We start from the raw sequence: 20,254 nt of genomic DNA on the forward strand, positions 1-20,254 counted from the left end.
TATGTCTCGCTTTAATATTTAAAAATATGTGAGTTTAATAATGGTCACATTACTGCTAAACAGTTAAACCTGGGTAACAATAAATTTCTCTGGATTTCCTTTTACTCATTTGTTCCTTCCTAAGAAGTATATACACAGGGATTGAACAGGATACTCTAATTTCTCTTTCTGAAATGATATTTACCTCCCTACTATGAAATCAGCACTAAAAAGGTAGACATTTTATAATGATAAAGGATTTTTAGCATGTTCCACTAAATTAATGGGAAGTAATTTAATGTACCCAGTGGTACTGTTTTCTGAAAATAGGAACACATCATCTTCCAAAATGGGAATGAGATGAGGTGAGGGTGAGGGACTCTAAAGTAACATTTTATCTGTTAACTCTCACATTCATCCATTTTTGTGAAGTATTTCTAGTAATGAAACAGGGTTTCCACCCAGTGGCCAGTGGGGTAACTGCAGGCTTACGAAAAAGCATAAATGCAACTGACTGGCTCGAGGAAAAATGATCCTTGTTTACAATGCAGTTTTCAAAATAAGAGGACTATGATAAATGGACATTAGAATGTTGTGAGTGAGAGAAATCAAAACGAACACATTCTATGAGGATTTTCCTTTCTACCTAAGAAATTGTTCATAAAAATAACTACTTTCTCTCTTTTAGAGTTCCTATCACTCCTTATTAAGTATGATACTGGAGATAAAATATCCTAATACAAACATATAATTCACTTGTTTCAGTTATCTACCTTGAAGCTGTGGCTTCAAATTTACTGTTTTATAAATTTTCTAACAAGTCTCTCAATTACAGACTTAGCTTATTGAATTAAGCTTTTGAAGAAAAATCCAAAAATACATATTTTAAAAATTACTGTTTGCTACATACAGTTGGCCAACAGAGTTATGTTACTAATTTCATGTTAATCCAATGTGCAAAAACCAAGCAAGAACACTAACAAATGTCCTTCTTTTAGTTAGCATAAAAGAACTATTATGTAAGCTTCAAACTTACTAATCTATTTTAAGTAAATAGAAGCACGCTGTAACCTTTCACTAATCTGGTTAATTTAGGCTAAATATGAAGACTTATATTGCTGCTATGATGCCATCAAACCAAACACTTCAAAAACTTCTCCATTCCTTCACAAATAATAAGCTTTTAAACGTTCTTCTCCACCCATTTTAAGGCCACCAAAGAGAGGCTAATTATGAAAAGGTTATAGTAGGACAACTACTATTGGGCTATTAAAAATTCCTGCTAGAAACACAGTGAATTCATAAATGAAGAAATATTAGGATTTTCTCCTAACAATCATAAATCTGTATAAAGCTCTAGATACATACATAGTCATAATAGCCTTCAGTACTTTTTAATTTTATAAGTTAAAGTAATAATCTAAAAATAACAAATTGGGTAAATAATGGTATAGCCAGTATTATGCTACAAGTAAAAATGTTGTTATAGAATTACTTAATGACTAAATATAATCAGTGCTTTCTCTGAGAACAGGATTGGTGTCTCAGCTACAGAACTGTTAGAAGTCAGTAATAGAAAAAAGGTTATCCTTTCCCCTGAGGAATCTGAATGCTCCCTTTATTCTGGCAATACTTTTGCAAGGGACAACATTCTCTTTTTACCTGTGATACAAAGAGGGTCACGGCTAAAAGTGAAGATCAATTTTATGTGCAATTATTATTGATCTGTATGGCCAGCATTATTAATCACTTAAACTTTTTGGCCAAATTTTAAACTTTCATCAAAACAAAACAGACTTAGCTAATTTTCCACACAGTGAGCATTCTAATATGAGAACTTGAAGGTTTTATTAAAAGAAACGAGGAGCGGACTCCAGTATTCATATCAATCTTTAACAGTAATTGAGAAGAAAGAAGATTATGAAGTATCTAATTGGACATTAGGAGCCAGAAAAGAAGGTCAAAAAGGGAGTGGGAAGGGGGATAAGAAACTATATTCAATAGTTAATGGTAGACCAGTGAAAAGCAGAGCATAAACTACTGTATGTTTCTACATTTTCTTGTCTTGCTCACCTGTCATTTAAAAAGACGTAATAGGAAGGAAACATGCGCTATTTTACTACAGCTCTCAAAAGAGCCTATTACATTAGGCTTGTGTTCTTCTACATCATCTGCTAGCAATGGAAGTAAACCATACCTTGAATATAATGTCTCAAGCAAAATTATTAGCACTGCTTTCACACTCGAACACCAACTTGTTAGACCATCCTATAAAATAAATGATCTGTATTCTGTAAAACGTCAATATCATCAAAGAAAGAAAAACTGGGAACTGTTTCAAATTAAAGGAAAATAGAGATATGACAACTAAATAATGTAAAAGATTCTGGACCGGATGCTTTACCCTACTGTACCCCCCAAAACTGACAAAAATAATATTCTATAGACAAATGACGAAACTGGGAAATGGACTTTGGCTAATCCTCTAAAATAGGAATTTTACTAAGTTCCAGGAAGATTCTGGACTAGATAAATTGTTCTTATTTTAAAATGCCACTTAAAAGTTAACATTTGAACTAAAACTGATAATTACATATGTAACTTATGTCTAATAATATAGTATTTAAGCTATATTTTCCTGAAAAACATATTTAGAATATTCTAAATGGGCACACTTAAATAAGATACTTTGTTTCTCACAAACTAGAGATCAGAATATATTCCAAACTCCAGAATAATTTTCTCTGATCACTGGAAACATCATTTAACAGGTGTTGATGCCAATTATCTGACCTACTTAAGTTAATCATTTTACATTAATTTGTCTTAAAATATTATTTCAAAATAATTTTACCACATTCAATATAAACGTATCAATTAAAATTATACCAGTGGACAAGGTACCAGATTCGAGTATGTAAATCTAAACCCTGGTCAAGAAGTTTCTTTCTTCCAGGAAAACAGTAAGTCACAAAGGAAAGGTCAAATTCCAATTTGTCACATTAAACTTCTAAAACAGTTCCAAGATACAATATCTAAGTCTTTTTGATCCCATATAGTTACCAAAATCACAGTTTATTTATTAACATACTTAGCAGAAAGTGCACCTACATGAATAGATTATTTTTAAAAAGTAAAAGTAAATAGTAGCAGATTTCCTTTTTGACCTTGAACCATAAAGATAAAAGCTCAGTGTTACAGAAAGACTGGATTTCAGAACAAGACAGAAATTTTAAAATTTTTGAGAGGCCATGTATTTTGAAAGTAAAAGGATTAATAAAATAATATTTTAATAATGTGGGAGGAGATAAAGAGAAGGCTTATCTCTATTCAATTTTTCCATATAATCTAATATTAAATTTTGGCACTGAGATCTGACTGTGTACAGCTCCAAATATTTTACATAATCATAAAATATATTGTGCATTTGACATCTACTTTTTTAAAAAGATGAATCTGATGGATGAAACAGGTCAATCTAAACAAAAATCAACCTAAATCATATCTTATCCCAATATTTTTATGAAGCAGTGTGAGGCAGACTGGGAAATGGTGTTTTGAAGCACAGTAATGTCTGTGATGGTGGAGAACAGGGACAGCAATCCCTTCATACAAGTACCTTCTGCATCCATCTAACTGTGCATTTAAACTGCTACCAAGCACCAAAATAGACTACTTCAAGATTCACTCCTATCACTTTCCTTCCCTATTCTTCCTCAATAATTCAAGTAAATGTGTAAATATCTCTTCTTATGAGTAAGAATACAAATAAAGGCAGAGATAAGAAGTAGAACAGAGAGTTGAAATAAAAAAATAAATCTAAAAATCCTGGCTAAAAGAAAAAGATATTAACTGCTTGTTTTTCTTGCCAATATCTATATGTTTCTGAGTCTCTAAATAAAACATATAACTTTTCTATTCTTACTTAGGAAAAGAATACATTTCTTAAAAGATAATTCCACAACCAAGGAAATAATAAACTAGTTTCAATCAATAATCAGTTGTACACTGGCAGAGTAAGTACCTATGATAGTCTTTATTAAGTCTGTAAAAATTAATACTTTTATTATCAAGTACCTATGGACTAGAATGAATTATCTATCTGCCTTTCTTCAAATTACTATTGTCTGAAATTCTACAGTGTTTGAGAAAAACATTAAAAATGCACAGAACTTCAACCAACCATATTCAGATCAGAACGCTACTGTGAAGAAGCTAGCTTTTGCCCTATGATTTTCAGTTATAGGCTGTTAAAAAAAAAAGTACTTTCACAGGTGAAAACAAAGGGATAACGAAAACTTTTATTCTATGTTCTAGGACAGCTGTCTATAAAGTATCAACTTGGGGTCCCCAAAAGAACTAAATATTTCCAGAATAATTTTTAAGAAAAAAATCAGTGAAATTCAAACCCACATGTATACTGGGGAAGAATAACATTAAATATTTCAACTGAACTTTACTATTTAAACTGATAATGATAAAATAAGTAAATGAAAGTATTCACCCACAAAAATATTTCAGAGGACTAATTACAATGAGATTTACCTGAATCATTTCGTAGATACGATGACATGGCTGGGATAAGGCAGGACTGACTGAGAAGCTCTAGAAGTACAGAAGGAAGGGCATTACTGTTCTGTCCTCTACTCTCAGGAGATGACTGAGCTTCTCCATTTACCACACCACTCACAGGATTTATATAACTTGCAAGAACCTAAAAATAAAAATTGTTGGATTTTAGCTTTACATACTTTAAAAGCCCTTATTTTATGTTTGATATTCAATCTGATTACCAAGAGTATATATTTTCAACTCAATCAATGTTTCGCCATGTATGTTTTAAAAATAAGACGTCTTTTCCTTAGATTTTCAAGAGAAGGAGGTGTTTTGCATGATGGTGCACAGCATATAACCAGACATATAGAAGCAAGCCACCTAAGAACATAAACTTAAAAGCTTAAAACAACTCCGATATTTACTTTATTGAATAAATTCAGTTTACCCATATTTTGAGGGTGATGGAATCTTAGAATGAGCCTGTCATTCTAGAATTGCAGAAAATAATGGTCAAACAGTTGACCAATTTTAGGCAATTAGTTGGTGCAGGAAGCAAAGCTAATCTTTAAGAAACTCTCTTCTCGGGGCTGGCCCCGTGGCTGAGTGGTTAAGTTTGCGCGCTCCGCTGCAGGCAGCCCAGTGTTTCGTCGGTTCGAATCCTGGGCGCGGACATGGCACTGCTCGTCAGACCACGCTGAGGCAGCGTCCCACATGCCACAACTAGAGGAACCCACAACGAAGAATACACAACTATGTACCGGGGGGCTTTGGGGAGAAAAAGGAAAAAATAAAATCTTTAAAAAAAAAAAAAGAAACTCTCTTCTCATTTCTATGGTATTAAAAACTTTCTATACTAGTTAAACTTGCCTGAACCTAGAAAAGTAATAGAAGAATGTGAGAAACAAAGATAGACATAAATAACTTTTTTTTTAAAGAGTCCAGATATAGCACTTCAGATGAGAAGATGACTGGAAGAAGGGAGATATGATACATTTTCCAGTTATTGGACAATTTCGTCCTTATCACTTTCCTCTCAGTGAATAAGCTAATTGAGAGGAAGAAATTTAGAACTACAAGTCGTGAAGAGTAATCTTTGCCCAGTGGTATCTTAAATGTACTGAGAGCAGGGAGCACAATGGGCTTTATAAAAGTAGCTGAGGATGAGTTGAATAGTCATCAATACTTAAAAGTCAGTACAAATACAAAAAATAATCTAACCATTATCATTGAGAATATCAACTCTGAATATATACCTGCAGAAGACAGGTAACGTGCTCCTCCTCGAGCCTCTGCTTAGTTAAGGCCTGTTCCACATCCCATCCAGAAGCTGTAGAGCCTGTTCCAAAGCCAGTCCCTTTGGCCCAGTATAGCTGCTGTTCTTCTGTTGATGTAGGATTATGAGAGCTTGATACCTGTGGCTTTTAACAAAAAATAAAAATTTATAACTATTTAGTTTTATTTATCCTCAAAAATATTTATCAATACGAATATAAACAGTCCAGCTGCTAGGGAGAACAGTTTGGAGACTCCTCAAAAAATTCAACAAAGAATTACTATGTGATCCAGCAACTCCATGCCTAGGTTCATATCGAAAGAAGTAAAAACTGACGCTCACACAGCAAGACTATTTACAACAGCCAAAAGGTAGAACCAGCCCAAATGCCCATCAATGGCTGAACAGACAAGCAAATTGTGGTATATATATATATATACAACAGAATATTATTCAGCCATAAGAAGTAATGAAGTACTGATACATGCTATGTGGATGAACCTCAAAAACATTATGCTAAGTCAAAGAAGACAGACACAAAAAGTAACATGTACAATTCCATTTATATGAAATATCTAGAGTAGTAAATACACAGACAGAATGCAGACTGGTAGTTGCCAGGAGTTAGGGGAAGGGGAATACAGGAGAACAAATGCTTATATTTAAGAATAATTAAAATTTTAAAAATATTAGGGAAAGATGAGGTAAGGCACCTTAGGGCCTAAAAAGAGTCAAAGACTTAAAATCAAATAGAGAAAACAGTGAAAGGAATAGGAATATGAGCCAGATCTTTTAGGATGAATCTAGTAAAAGCATATCTCAGGAGAATTCTATAATAGTGTCATTATATGTTTTCAATTATACTAAGCAAGACTGCCTCTATTTCTAGAAGGAGTAATTCTCAATTTCTTTCTTGTTTAGAATGTGACATGTAGAAAAATCTCGTTTGGGAATAGAGGACATTATTAAAAATGTGAATATAAAAGAGACAAAAAAATGACTGAGAATCACTGGTTTAATAAGAGAACCTCAAATGCTGCAAAGGTCAATTCTTTATTATTAATTATTATTAATCTTTGTTTAATTCTGTAACAAGAATCCTCCTTTAAAGAATTTTCATTAAATTTAACATATTATGAACCCTCAAAACATTTGCAATTAAGTACTAGTTTCAAGGGTAATCTACAAATAATACCAATGTTTTTGTTTCATTTAATCGGAATATTTTCTAAGGAAGAATATTATTTACAAACAATACTTTCACAAATTGATCTGCAATACAGTTTTATGGATCTAAGACTGAGGAATTCCATCTTTAACATTTTATAAAATAAACTGTTCAATGAATCATGAAAATGTCATTACCATATATTTACCAGTAGAATTAAGATTATTAATAAAAATAGCTTTTAATTAAAAAAAAATTTCTAAGTGTGAAATTTAACACATATCCAGAAAGAACACAAAACAAATATGTAAAACAATGAACTGCAAACACTTATTCAACCATGCAGGTCAAGAATTAAACCACTGCAGGCAAGAAACTGCCCTCATTCCATCTCCTATTTGTCACACCCTCGTTCCTCTACAAAGCTAGTTATAATCCTGATTTTTATATCACTTTCTTACTTTTCTTTATAATTTTACCACCTAAACATGAAAACCTAGTCACTAAAGTTTTGTCTAATTTTTAAACATTATATAAATGAAATCATGCTGTATATCTTCCTTTATGTCTGGCATTTTAGTTGTTTGAGAGATTCATTAATGCTATTAGGCATAGTTAGCTGTAGCTGTTTACTTTCATTACCTTATAGTATTTAACTACATAGTAGAATACAATTTACTTACTCATGCTACTGTTTCTACATTATTTATTTTATCTATTCTACTGTCTTTGTATTATTACAAATGATGATGGGACAATATTTGGTATGGTGGCTTTTGAAATCTTAGACATTCTGATGGATGTGTACTGAGAATGAATTAAAAGTTTTCATCTGTACTTTTCTGGTAACTAAGAAACAAATCACCTTTTCACATTTACTGGATATTCAGATAGCTTCTTCTTACGAAGTGCTCATTCTAGCCTTTCACGTATTTGCTACTGGGTTGTTTACCATTTCCTTTTGGAATTTTTGAAGCTCTCTAAAGATTCTGGAGATCTTTTTTTTTAAAAAAGATTCTATTTCTCCTTTCTCTCCCAAAGGCCCCTGGTACATAGTTGTGTATTTTCAGTTGTGAGTCATTCCAGATGCGGCATGTGGGATGCCACCTCAGCATGGCTTGACAAGCTGTGCCATGCCTGCGCCCAGGATTTGAACTGGTGAAACCCTGGGCCGCCGAAGCGGAGCATGTGTACTTAATCACTCGGCCACGGGGCTGGCCCCTCTGGAGACATGTTCTTTATATACACATATATAGTCTCCCATTCTGTGGCTTCCCTTTCCACTCTTTTCAATAGTGTTTCTGACAAAAAGTTCTTAATTTTAAAGTACTTGCTTTTTTCCAGTGTTTTTCCCTTATGGGTTGTTTTTTTATGCCCTATTCAAGAAATCTTTGTTTACTCCAAGATCATAAAGGTAACCACCAATTTTTTTTTGTAAAAGGGTATTGTTGTAGTTTGTATATATTATAAAAATTTAGATCTGTCATCCAGTTAGAATTAACTTTTACATACAGGTTACAGTCGGGTTTAAAAATTCATTTTTGTTCCACATGGATATTTAACTGATCCCACGACCATTTACTGATAAGACCATACTTACTCCACTATGTTGCAGAGTCACCGTTGCCACATATAAGATAACCAAATATACATGGATTTGAGTCTCTCTTGTTTGCTGGGCTTCTATCTAACCTTGTACTAATACCATAGCTTACTAATAAGTTTTGATATATGATAGCATCAAACTTAAGGATCGATTTGGGAAGAAATATTATTGAACAGTTGTATTTCCTACTCCATGGAAGAGAAGCATGGGCACAGACTTCAGTTTACTAAAGTATTATAAATATTTCTTTTTAAAATTGAATATGTTTTATGAATACAGGTCTTGTACTAATTTTTCAGATTTAGTCATAGATATTTTCTATTGTTGATGCTATTCTAAACATTATCTTTAAAAGGCTCATTTTACACCTGTTAGTGGTATACAGAAATAACTTGTTTTTATATATTGAACCTGAATATTTAATCCTTATTAAACTTACTTCTGCCATTAATTATTTTTGGTTTTCCATAAACACAATCAAATCATATCAAAATAATGGTTATTTTTTTCTTGTGTTACTGTTCTGGCTAGAACCTCTTATTCCATAGTCTGATTCTCTAAAGTTCAAGAAAAGAAAGAAAAAGGATATCAGCATATCCTGATAAATGGAAAAGCTTATTAAGCTATTGTCTTTTTTGTGTTTTTTTAAGTAGACAGGTTAACTTACAGTTTTCTGAAAGAGCCTAACAGAGAAGACAACAATTAGTTCATAGTTTTCCTCTTTTAAATATACTTTGTTTGAGCGGCAAAAAAGAAACACACAAGTCTCTGAAATATATTATTTCAGAAAAAATTATACTTTGTACTCCATAAATTTAACTTAGTTTTTCATAACCTAAAGAATTAAAACTGAATCTACCTCTGTTTGATTGAGACTAGAGTTTGGAACTCGTGGGGCATGGTGGCTCAGAGCAGAGAGACAGACAAGAATGAGATGTAGCGCTCCAATTTCCAATGCCATCCGCCTCAGGAGCACACCATCGTCAGTTGTCAAAGGTGTAGTGCTAAACAAACTACGAAGGACATGGAAAGGAAGAGTTGGAAGCACATTGGCTGATGGAGATTGCAGAATATGACCTAGATTAAAAAGAAAACTCAAAATTAACATTTAAAAACACAATAAGGAACAATATACAGGGTCACAAATTAATAATAACAATATAATATAAAATTATCTATTCATTAGAAAACAACCCAAATACCACAAACAGGATAGTAATATCTAATAAGAGTTTCTTGAAAAGCTCTGCAAGACATCATATATATAAACTCCAAAAGAAAGTTGAAATATACTCATATGATAATAGTTATAGACTATGTCAAAAATATAAACTAGAATTTAAACTAAACCTAACAACTAAAAAAGAAGCTTTAAAAGTTTCTTGCAACAATATGAAAGTAACTGCATGCCTTAGGCGTAGTTTCCACCGTGAACAGACAATAAAAGACTAAAACTATTTTGTTTTGTTTGCAATATAGTTTTCTATTATGTTTTAGCTAGAAAGGAGCAATAAATGAAAAACAAACCAAAAAAACCACCGCTACCTAAATGGTGGATGAGACAACTATTGCAGAAAAGGACATCAGAATCATGCTTTTTAATAAACATTCATTACATACTCACTAAAATTAGTCTGAAATGGCATAAAGGCAATTCTCTTTCCTTTTCTTTTCAGCATTACACCTACTGTATCATAATAGAGTCCTAAAATACAATAGTTCTTACCCTTTTATCTGCTTAAATTAAAAAGTCAGATCAAGTAATTAGAAATTCCTGATTGACTAAAATTAGTATATACATTTACATATGAAACCAAATGACCAGGACTATTTAGTATGTAGAAGCTATAATTTAGTAACAATTACAAAAACACTTAAAATCATGTCAACATTTTGGAAGAATTCCATCAATATGAAAACAGAAAAGAAAAAGTATGTAATTTGAACATTCAATAGCTTCAAAGTTACAGGATCCACAAATAAATTGTTATACTTTTATTAGATTAAATATACTTTGTTGTACAGGGTTTGACAGTGTATTCTTTCTAAATGGCATGTGAAAGATACCACCTCTAATCAAAAGCACGTGATTTTAAAATAATATAAAAAATATTCATTTTCAAATTGAACAGTCATTGACTGAAGAATTAGAGGTAAACCAAATGAAAATCTACTTGCTAGGTAATGTGAACTGTGATTTTTCTTTTAAAGATTTTTAAAAAAGATTTTTTTCCTTTTTCTCCCAAAGACCCCCAGTACACAGTTGTGGGTCATTCTAGTTGTGCCTGGCACGTGGCTCAGCATGGCTTGATGAGCGGTGCCATGTCCGGGCCCAGGATTCGAACTGGCGAAACCCTGGGCCACCGAAGCAGAGCGCATGAACTTAACCACTCGGCCACGGGGCCCCTGTGATTTTTCTTTATGTCCTTCTATTAAAACAAAACTGCCAGCCCAACAGAAACAATCACCATAGCTTACTATTATTTTTGTTATAATTATTTTTTAAAATACATTATTATATATTATATTATTTTCCTCATTCTGTTCTCTTTAATCAGATTTTCTTAAAAAAGATTCTCATCACATTACTACCTTAATATGTTTTAATAAATCTTCATTGCTATTCAGAATAAAATCTGAAGTTCTTAATAAGCTTTTCCATGATCTGTTACAAATAACAGCTTTTAAAATGAGCTCTCAGTGCTGCTTTTTAGACAAATTTTCATCAGCTAACTTATCCCCTCTCACGTAATCTGAGCATACAAACAACACTTCTCAAATCATTCCTTCTTTCTGAAATAACTCATCTCAACTTAAATTGACTCTTACCCTTTAAGGCTCCATTAAAATATACTATGCCACTTTATTCCCATCACTGGGTGGTAAGGAAATAATCTCACACCTGTAAGCCTCCATTACACTGCTGTACCTCTCTCAAGGCTTTTATAACTTTTTAACTCTATTTGTTTATATACATTCCTCGTTGCTACTAATGGAGGACATTAACTACTTGAGGGCAGGATCTAAATATCTACTTCATCTTTAAACCCTTCCAAGTGACGTCCAGCAGTTTTGTAAGCACTCAGTAAAAACCTTTTGAATGAATAAAGAAATGAAAATAGAGATTCTTTAGGATTTATGATGACTATTATTGGAACTAAGTCATCAACAACAAATCATCTAATAGCCAAACTATGAAGGAAATAAATGATGAATAATAGGCAATGATCTGAATAACTTTTACACAACTTACCTATGTTAAATTTCATTACTAACACTAAACACTTACTTCCTTCTCCATCATCTGTCACTCCCAATACCAATCGAAGAAGACACTGGGCATGTTTTCTCTCTTTCAGTAGCACTTCAGCATAGCCCGGAAGACGAAGAAATAATCCAAAAGCAGCCAAAGAATGGGCAGGTATAGGAGACATGGTCTGTACTGCTGACTTGATAGGTGGGGGTTCAGCTGCAATGGTTTCTGGTGCTTCATAAACTAATTCCCCTGATTGTTCAATGGTCACCCATTCAAACTGATCACTGTCCTTTGGCTTTTCCTGAGTGGTAGATGTTACAACTGGAGCACTCACCTTAAAAAAAAAAATTTGTTTGGCTATTTGCGTGTTTCAACATTAGATTCAAATTAAAGACCTGACTTCAAAGGATCTCTCTGAAATACAGGAATACATATAAGGATCAATAAAGGGACATGTTTTTAAAAAGAAGCTTCCAAACACTATGAGTTACAGGATACCATGAGTATGGTGGTGTCTACCAAGTATCTCAGCTTTGAAGTTACCATTTTCTCCTTTGTAATTAGTTAAGTATCTGTAGATACATTCTGAGACCATGTAAATACCTTGTTTCTAGTCAAACTTTGACCCATTAGAATTAGCATTTTTATAATTCTTGCCTGAAACAATAATTACTATGGCAGTTGAGTTGGCACTGAACTGTAAGTAAGAACGCTCTCTTCCCCATCTATTTATTCATTCATTTATTAATTTATGTCAGGATGGATTCTAATTTTATTCTATAAGTTATAATCTCTTATTATCATTTTATTTAACGCTCAAGTAGAATCAGATTTGGTCAGTGGAACTCCCTTAAAGCAGGCTTCTGTATCTAGCCTCATCTTGTACATTTCCTGCCCCAATCCTAGAATTTTTCCAAGGAGCCCTGATCTCTTTTAGTGGAAGATGCTATTCAAAAAAGAAGATATGGGATACAGATATGCATATATTGATGGTGGGGGATGGGGAGGGGAAACTCTGACTCTAGGTCCTATAAGCAAACAAATCTAGGAGAAACATGTATAGACACATGTATATATTTGAGTGCCTATACAATCACGTGCCACCTAATGATCGGAATACGTTCCGAGAAACATGTTGTTAGGCAATTTCGTCCTTGTGTGAACATCACAGAGTGTGTTCTGTGTATAAGTATATACAAACCTAGATGATATAGCGTACTACACTTTAGGTTATAAAATACTAATCTTATGGGACCATTGAAGTATATGCGGTCCATCGCTGACCAGAATGTCATTATGTAGTGCATGACTATATAGACAAAATTTCTGGGCTATACTCTTCAAAAATTTCAAGGTCATGAAAGACAAATAAAGACAGCAGAACTGTTACAGATTAAAGCAGAATAAAGAGAAACTAAATGCAACATATAATCCTCAACTGGATCTCAGACCACCACTTCCCTCAAACATGCAAAAGAACGCTGAATTTTCTTTTCCTTTTGGCTCTAAGAACATTAGTGGGACAACTGGCAAAATGTGAATAAGATCTGTTACTGTTGTCTACAAGTCCCATTTTCTCGTTTCTTTGCATGTCTAGTAACTTTTTCTTATTAGACACCACATTGTTAATGAGATGTTGTAGTAACTCTTAATTTTATAATCTTCCTCTGGAGTGTGTTTAGTTTTGTTTTAGCACATAGTTTTATTACTGGTGGGTCACCATGAACTTAGGAAGGTTTCTGTAATTTATTAAGAGAGTCTATTTTGGTTTTGCCCTTATTTCTCAAGAGAATCCCTTACTACCGGGATGTCATCTTTACTCTTAATACATGACTCATTTACAATTCCAATGGAAAAGCTATGATTTTTACCTTTAACTAGGCAGGACTAGAATTGCAAATTCTGTCTCCTCCATGATGGATAGAAGCTGAAATCTCTGCACAGCTCTTTCAGCCTTCCAGTTCTTGCTGGCCCTCAAGACTCCCACGTATGCCTAATTCCAGAGCCAGCTACAGCTGTACAGGAATTCATGTGTAGAATTCAGAGCTCCCCCATCTGTGGCTCCCTCCTTTCTGATTTCCTCTCCACTCAATTTCCAGCCAGTATGGAAGAACCAAACTCTTCTGGCCAATAAGACTGCAGTTTTTGCTTGAGTTCTACCTGTCCCATCCCACACAGACTGAGGAGTAGTGTCAGGAGAAAAGTCATATAGGCACTAATCTCATCAAATGTGGTTTCACTCTTTCTGTTGTTTAAATCCTCTCCAATATCTGCCTGCTTGTGGTCACTCTTCAAGAGCCTTTAAGCAATTGTTTATTTTTTAAATATTCTTTCTAGTGTTTATAATTCTACATACAGGAGAGTTAATCCTGTAAACCCTGTTCTGCCATTACAAATTTACCTTTTATGGAAGGGCTGTGGTGGTGAAGGATTGTACAAAATTTTCTTCCCTGGGTATAAAATTCTAGGATGGCAGATTTTTTTTCCTCCTTCTAGCACTTTAAAGACATAACTCCCTGAGTCCCAAGGTTTCTGTTGAAAGGTAAGTTGTCAGTGTTATTCTTGCTGTTTTGAAACAAATAGATCACTTCTTTTTGGTTGGTTTCAAGATTTTTTTCTTTGTCTTTGTTTCTAAGCAGTTTACCATGATGTTTCTAGGCATGAATATCCTGCTTGGGGTTTATAGAGCTTCTTGAATTTTGGATTGAGGTTTTATATCAGTTTTGGAAATTTTCTTCCTTTCAGTATTGTTTCTGTCCCTGCTTTAATCCACTCTGTTTCTGTGATTATAAAATCATGTTAGAATTTTTCACTTCTACCTATATATTTGTATAGCTCTTACGTTCTTTGCATTCCTTACATGTTCCATGCTTCAGTTTGGATGATTTCTTTTGACACATCTTCCAGTTCACTAATTTTGTAATCCGTACTGTCTAATCTGTTGTAAATCCATCTAACAGTTTTCTTAATTTGAGATATCAGAAATTCGCAACCAATTCTATAAGGCTGGTATTACCCTGATACCAAAACCAAAAAAGACATCACAAGAAAGTATGGACCAAAATCTGTATTCATTTCCTATTGCTGCTAACACATTAACACAAACTTAGTGTCTTAAAACAATACAACTTTATTATCCTAAAGATCCAGAGGTGAGAAATCCAAAACACATCTTACGGGGTTAGAAGCAAAGCTCTTGATTCTAAGTATCACAAGTGTTCCTTGTGGAGGGCCTCAGGGCACGTCCGTTCCTGACTTCCCAGCTTCTAAAGGCTGCGCACATTCCTTGGCTTTTGGCTGCTTCACTTGGACCTTTGTTTCCATCGTCACATCTCCTCCTTTGACTTTGCTACCACTGTCACATCATTGTCTCTATTCCTGGCTTCTGTTTAGATGGCTGAGGGGATCTATGAGTATTTCAACTAATCTCTTCAAAAGAGCCATCTGTGTGACTGAATACTCTAACATTTTGATTTTTCTGAGGCACTAGCAAAGGCTGAACAGCCACACCCTTGGCTTTTTCTCCAGAGCATGCTTTTCTGACAGTGAATCTCTAATTTTAGTATCTTTTGCAATCTGGACAGGCTGAGAATTTCCCAAATTATCAAGTGCTGGTTGCTTGTTGCTTAAGAGTACTTCCTTCAATTTATCTTTTTCTTCTCACTTCTTACTATTAGCAGGAAGAGAACAGGCACCTTCACCTGAAATCTCAGCTAAATATCCAAGCTCATCGCTTACAAGTGCTGCCTTCCACATCCAGGACACAAATAAGCCAAGGTTCCTGCCACTAAAACACAAGGATCCCCTTTCCTCCAGTTTCCAATAACATGTTTCTCATTTCTTCTAAGCCTCACCATTAGCACTTTTAACATCCGTATTTCTACCAACAATCTGCTTATGACAATTTAGGTATTCTCTAAGATGATATAGGTTCTCTCTACTGTGAACCTCACTTCCTTCTGGGCCCACACTGGCAGAGGCTTTACCATCCATATTTCTACGAACAGTCTGTTCAACGCAATCTAGGCTTTTCTTATCATACTCCTCACTCTGACAACTACCCAGTTCTAAAGTCACTTCCACACTTTTAGGTATGTACTACAGCAGCATGCCACTTTTAGGTACTAATCAATATAACAGACCACACTGAATACTGAATTAGAAAAATAATTTTCATTAAGCAATGATAATCTTGGGAATGCTGGAGTCTTTTCCACTTCAAACTTTTAGCTATGTCATTACCTTTTCCAGAAAGAAATAAAATTTTAGTCAATTTTTCTGTGTCAATCACCTTATATCATGGTTCTATCACCTTAAAATATCTTAACCTTTTTGAGTAGCTGGGAAGCAATAACCATTTACTGAATAGGTACTTTTGTGGGTTGAACTGTATCCCCCCCAAAAGCTACGCTCAAGTTCTAACCCCCAGTACCTGTCAATGTGACCTCATTTGGAACTAGGGTCTTTGCAGATATAATCAAGTTAAGATGAGGCCCTAAGTCTAATGATTGGTGTCCTTATAAGGAGAGGGACACACAGATACACACAAAGAAGACAGCCATGTGAAAATGTAGATAGAACTGGAGTGTTGCAGCTATAAGCCTGCCATAATAAATGCCATTAACTGCCAGCAATCACCAGAAGGTAAGAAGAGGCAAGGAAGGATTCACCCCTAGAGCCTTCAGAGGGAGCACGGCTCTGTTATCTCAAACTTACAGCCTCCTGGCCTGTAAGAGAATAAATTTCTATTGTTTTAAGCTACCCAGTTTGTGGTGCTTTGGAAACTAATGCAGGAGCCCTAGGAAACCAGTGCAGGCACATATATACCAGGTACATGAAGCCAGAGAGAATAATTCCCCTACCTCATTCAACAAACATAAAGAACGTAGTATTTTCAACTCTCCATGCATCATACTCCCACCACATTAATTAAAAAAACATTGAAAGTACACACACCAACAACAGTAATATTAATGAACAGGTGAAGAGATTAAATTAATGTTTTTAAAACTACCCAAAATGGAAATGGCACCTAAAAGAGGAATAAAACTTAAGCGAAAAGAAAATTTGGGTAGAAACATACACTACTATTTTACTCTCCCATTCCCAGTAATATCCATAATTAATATCACACCTAAAGAAGCATAGACACAAAACTGTTATAGTGTGACAACCATAAAATCAAGGTAAATTCTACAGTGTAGTGAGTTTGGCAAACACGCTCAGTCTTCAATATTTCTTCAGTCCCAACTAACTCTCACAAAGTTCTGTATAGGTTGATCTTTGAAGATTTATATAATACTCAAAGACTGCAAGGGAAATGGTACTTCCAAAAGGTTACGTTAAAAAACAAACCAACAAAAAGAATGAAGGGTGTCACCATGGAGTGATATATTCAATTAGGAATTTTATCTTACCTGTTGAATTACTTCTGGATATAGCATGGGTAGTCTTTCTGCAATAAGAGCCAGTCCACCCATTCCTGCAAAAACTTGTAATGGTGACTGAATGGGACAGGTTTCAAGTAAAGACTCATCTAATATCCCATCCATACACTCATCACTTGGAGTGAGAGCCTCATCTTCTGGACAGCTACCAAGTAAATCACCATGATCTAGAAAAATAAATTATAAATAATAGGGAAGAAAGGATCTATTTCCATTAATACACTTTCATTCACATAGCAGATATTATCATCTCTCTATTCAACAAAAGAGTATAAATATCTTGTTACTCAGATATAGTTGTATTAAGGCTAGATGCCATAAAAATGTTTAAATGACTTCTGATGTTGCTTCCTATAGTCTTGCTACTCAAAGATGGTCCATGGACCAGTAGCACTGGCATCACCTGAGAGCTTCTGAAATGTAGAATTTCAGGTTCCACCCTACACATACTGAATAATAATCTGCAGTTTAACAACGTTCTGTAGGTAATTTATAGGCATAGTGAAGTTGGAGAAGCATTGTCCTTTAGGGCATAGTTGTGAGTTACAGTTTATGTACAAATCAGTAAGTCTTTAGAGATTCACAGCAAATATTAACATACGTACATGTTATGCTCTAAAGAATCCAATTAAGAAAAACTTACTTCTCTTACTGAAAACTAAAAACTATACCATATTGGTTTAACTCTGAATCACTGACAAAGGAAAACCAAAAGGTTAGTATGTTCACAAATAATCAGACCCTATAAACATTAAAAAAGACAATCCTGCTGAAAATTTGGGCAATGGAAATATACTAAAATTCACTAAAAAGGACAAAAAGCTAATAATATTGAACTTGAATCTTGAGAAAAACTCAAGTTAAAATAAGATGATATATACTATGAAAATCATTGCATAAATAGCATTTATAGTAGTGAAAATTGGAAACAATCAGAATGTTCCACAATTGGGGAAAAGATCGATTTTGTTATACCCATATGAAAAAAATAGGCAATAAAAAAAGCACATTTAATTTAATGGAATATATAAGGAAAAATAAAAAGGTAAGAAAATGTACAATCCCATTTCTTTTTGAGGGAAAAAAGTGTTTATGAGCATGAAATACCACTCAACTATCAGTAAATTGAAAATTCTAAATTTGGGTTCTCACTTTGATTATAAAATGATAAACAATTCACATGGCTCACATAGAAATAACATCAGAAATTAAGTGATGCTATAAGAGGAATTAATATTAATTTCCAATGGAAATAATGGCAACTTTTTCTATTTACAAATAGCTCAGTCAGGAAGAAAAATATCTTGTTAAGTTGACACAATGAAAACAAAGGTAAATCAAGTCATCAGCTATAGAAATCCCTGTCTGCTCAGATTATAGACTGTAATTTTAAAGGAGTATCATACACATACCTTTTTCAGGGTGTAGTCTTTTAAAAGAATCTGTTTTTGACAGAGTTGGGTCTGTGATAACTCTTGATCCCAATTTAACAGTCAGATCTATTGAGCGGTAACCTTGAGGAAGTTTTCGGTCATACAGGAGAGTTAAAAGTTGGGCAAGTGTCATTTCAGCTGGCAATGGCTGGCCTAAAAATGACATAACTAAATTAAACCTGGAATCCAAGAAGGAGACATTTATTTGATTCAATTTACTCAATTACTTACTGCTTTTATTGAATTACAGGTAAGAATCTGATTCTGCCACCAATTTCAAAATAACTTAAAATCAGCCCATGGAAAAGCTTACAAAAATTAAATCTATTTCTGAAACACATGAAGAAATATCTACAGAAACTGTTGATTAGTTGCTAACCAAATCACACCAAGATCTTCTGAGCTATGGCAAATAGCTCATGGCAAAGGAACAGACTTCCCATAAATCTGGGGATAGCAAATCTTTTCCATAAAAGGCCAGATAAATTTTTTTGGAAAGATTGGTACCTGAGCTAACATCTTTTGCCAATCTTCTCTTTTTTTTATTACTCCCCAAAGCCCCCAGTACATAGTCGTATATTCTAGTTGTAGCTCCTTCTGGTTGTGCTAGGCCAGATAAATATTTTAAGCTATGGATGCCATATGGTCTCTGCTACAACTAACAACTCTACCATTGTAGCATGAAAACAGTTAGACAATATACATAAGTAAATGTGCATAGCTGCATCCCAATAAAACTTTACAAAAAGAGGCATCCAGTCCACCAGGCACAGTTTGATAACCTCTGCTATAAATTAACAATGTAAAGCTAAGAACGAAAACCCATTCAAAGTTAGTTGGCAATTTGATTATAGTGATACAGCACAAAAATGGAGATAAAATGGATATCACTCTGATCAATGGAAGTATATTAGTCAAAGAATATGTTTTAGCGAGAGAAAAAATACTGCTTAACTATTGGTGGCACATCTAAGAGTTCTAATGCTACAGCTAGTTCTTTAAGATTTGCCTCACATTATTTCCTATATAACTTGTTATAAACCCTTTAAAACATTTACCAATCATTTTAATGCACACTGACAGCAAAATTTAGAAAGCTAGTAAAGTGTAAATAGGCAACATTATAGTGTTAAAAAGGATACTTTGAGGGAACTGTATGGACAAAGTCTCACTAATTTATCTCATCAACAGCACCTGATAAAATATGATTCTGGTGATTGTATCTGATTTATACAGTTGTAAGACCACCAAAATTTCTTAGATGCTTCATCATTGTGAATATTACCTGCCAAAAGTTTGTGGAACAGGTGAAACACTGGGACAGTAATGATTTTGTTGGCAGTCTCTGCTCCTGAGGAAGCACTTCCTATTTTATCAGGCACTGTCCTCCCTCTTCTGGATGGTGGGCGAGGTGGTGCAGCTGACACCGCACGCTTAGACTGGGATTTCAGCCCTAAAAGAAGAAAATCAGTAAGATTCTACATAGCCAAAACATTAATGAAGTAAAAGTATATTAGTACGATATTTGAATAAAG

General features: G+C 34.0%; 1 protein-coding gene across 17 annotated transcripts in view; it reads right to left on the minus strand.

The window, feature by feature from the left end:
• Window positions 1-20,254, minus strand: part of BIRC6 (baculoviral IAP repeat containing 6) — a 223,946-nt gene that overhangs the window by 56,088 nt on the left and 147,604 nt on the right. For all 17 annotated transcript variants that reach the window (XR_011504108.1, XR_011504109.1, XR_011504110.1 and 14 more), the window contains 7 exons: window positions 20,005-20,172; window positions 18,699-18,872; window positions 17,257-17,453; window positions 11,873-12,173; window positions 9,443-9,660; window positions 5,790-5,954; window positions 4,525-4,693 (listed from right to left, as the gene is read on the minus strand). Coding sequence is in view for 14 of the 17 variants with exons in the window: in XM_070512298.1 (XP_070368399.1) it covers window positions 4,525-4,693; window positions 5,790-5,954; window positions 9,443-9,660; window positions 11,873-12,173; window positions 17,257-17,453; window positions 18,699-18,872; window positions 20,005-20,172 (1,392 nt within the window). In the remaining 3 variants the exon portion in view is untranslated. The remainder of the gene's footprint in view (window positions 1-4,524; window positions 4,694-5,789; window positions 5,955-9,442; window positions 9,661-11,872; window positions 12,174-17,256; window positions 17,454-18,698; window positions 18,873-20,004; window positions 20,173-20,254) is intronic.

Source organism: Equus asinus, chromosome 6 (genome assembly GCF_041296235.1).
Source record: "Equus asinus isolate D_3611 breed Donkey chromosome 6, EquAss-T2T_v2, whole genome shotgun sequence".
NCBI classification, from domain to species: domain Eukaryota; kingdom Metazoa; phylum Chordata; class Mammalia; order Perissodactyla; family Equidae; genus Equus; species Equus asinus.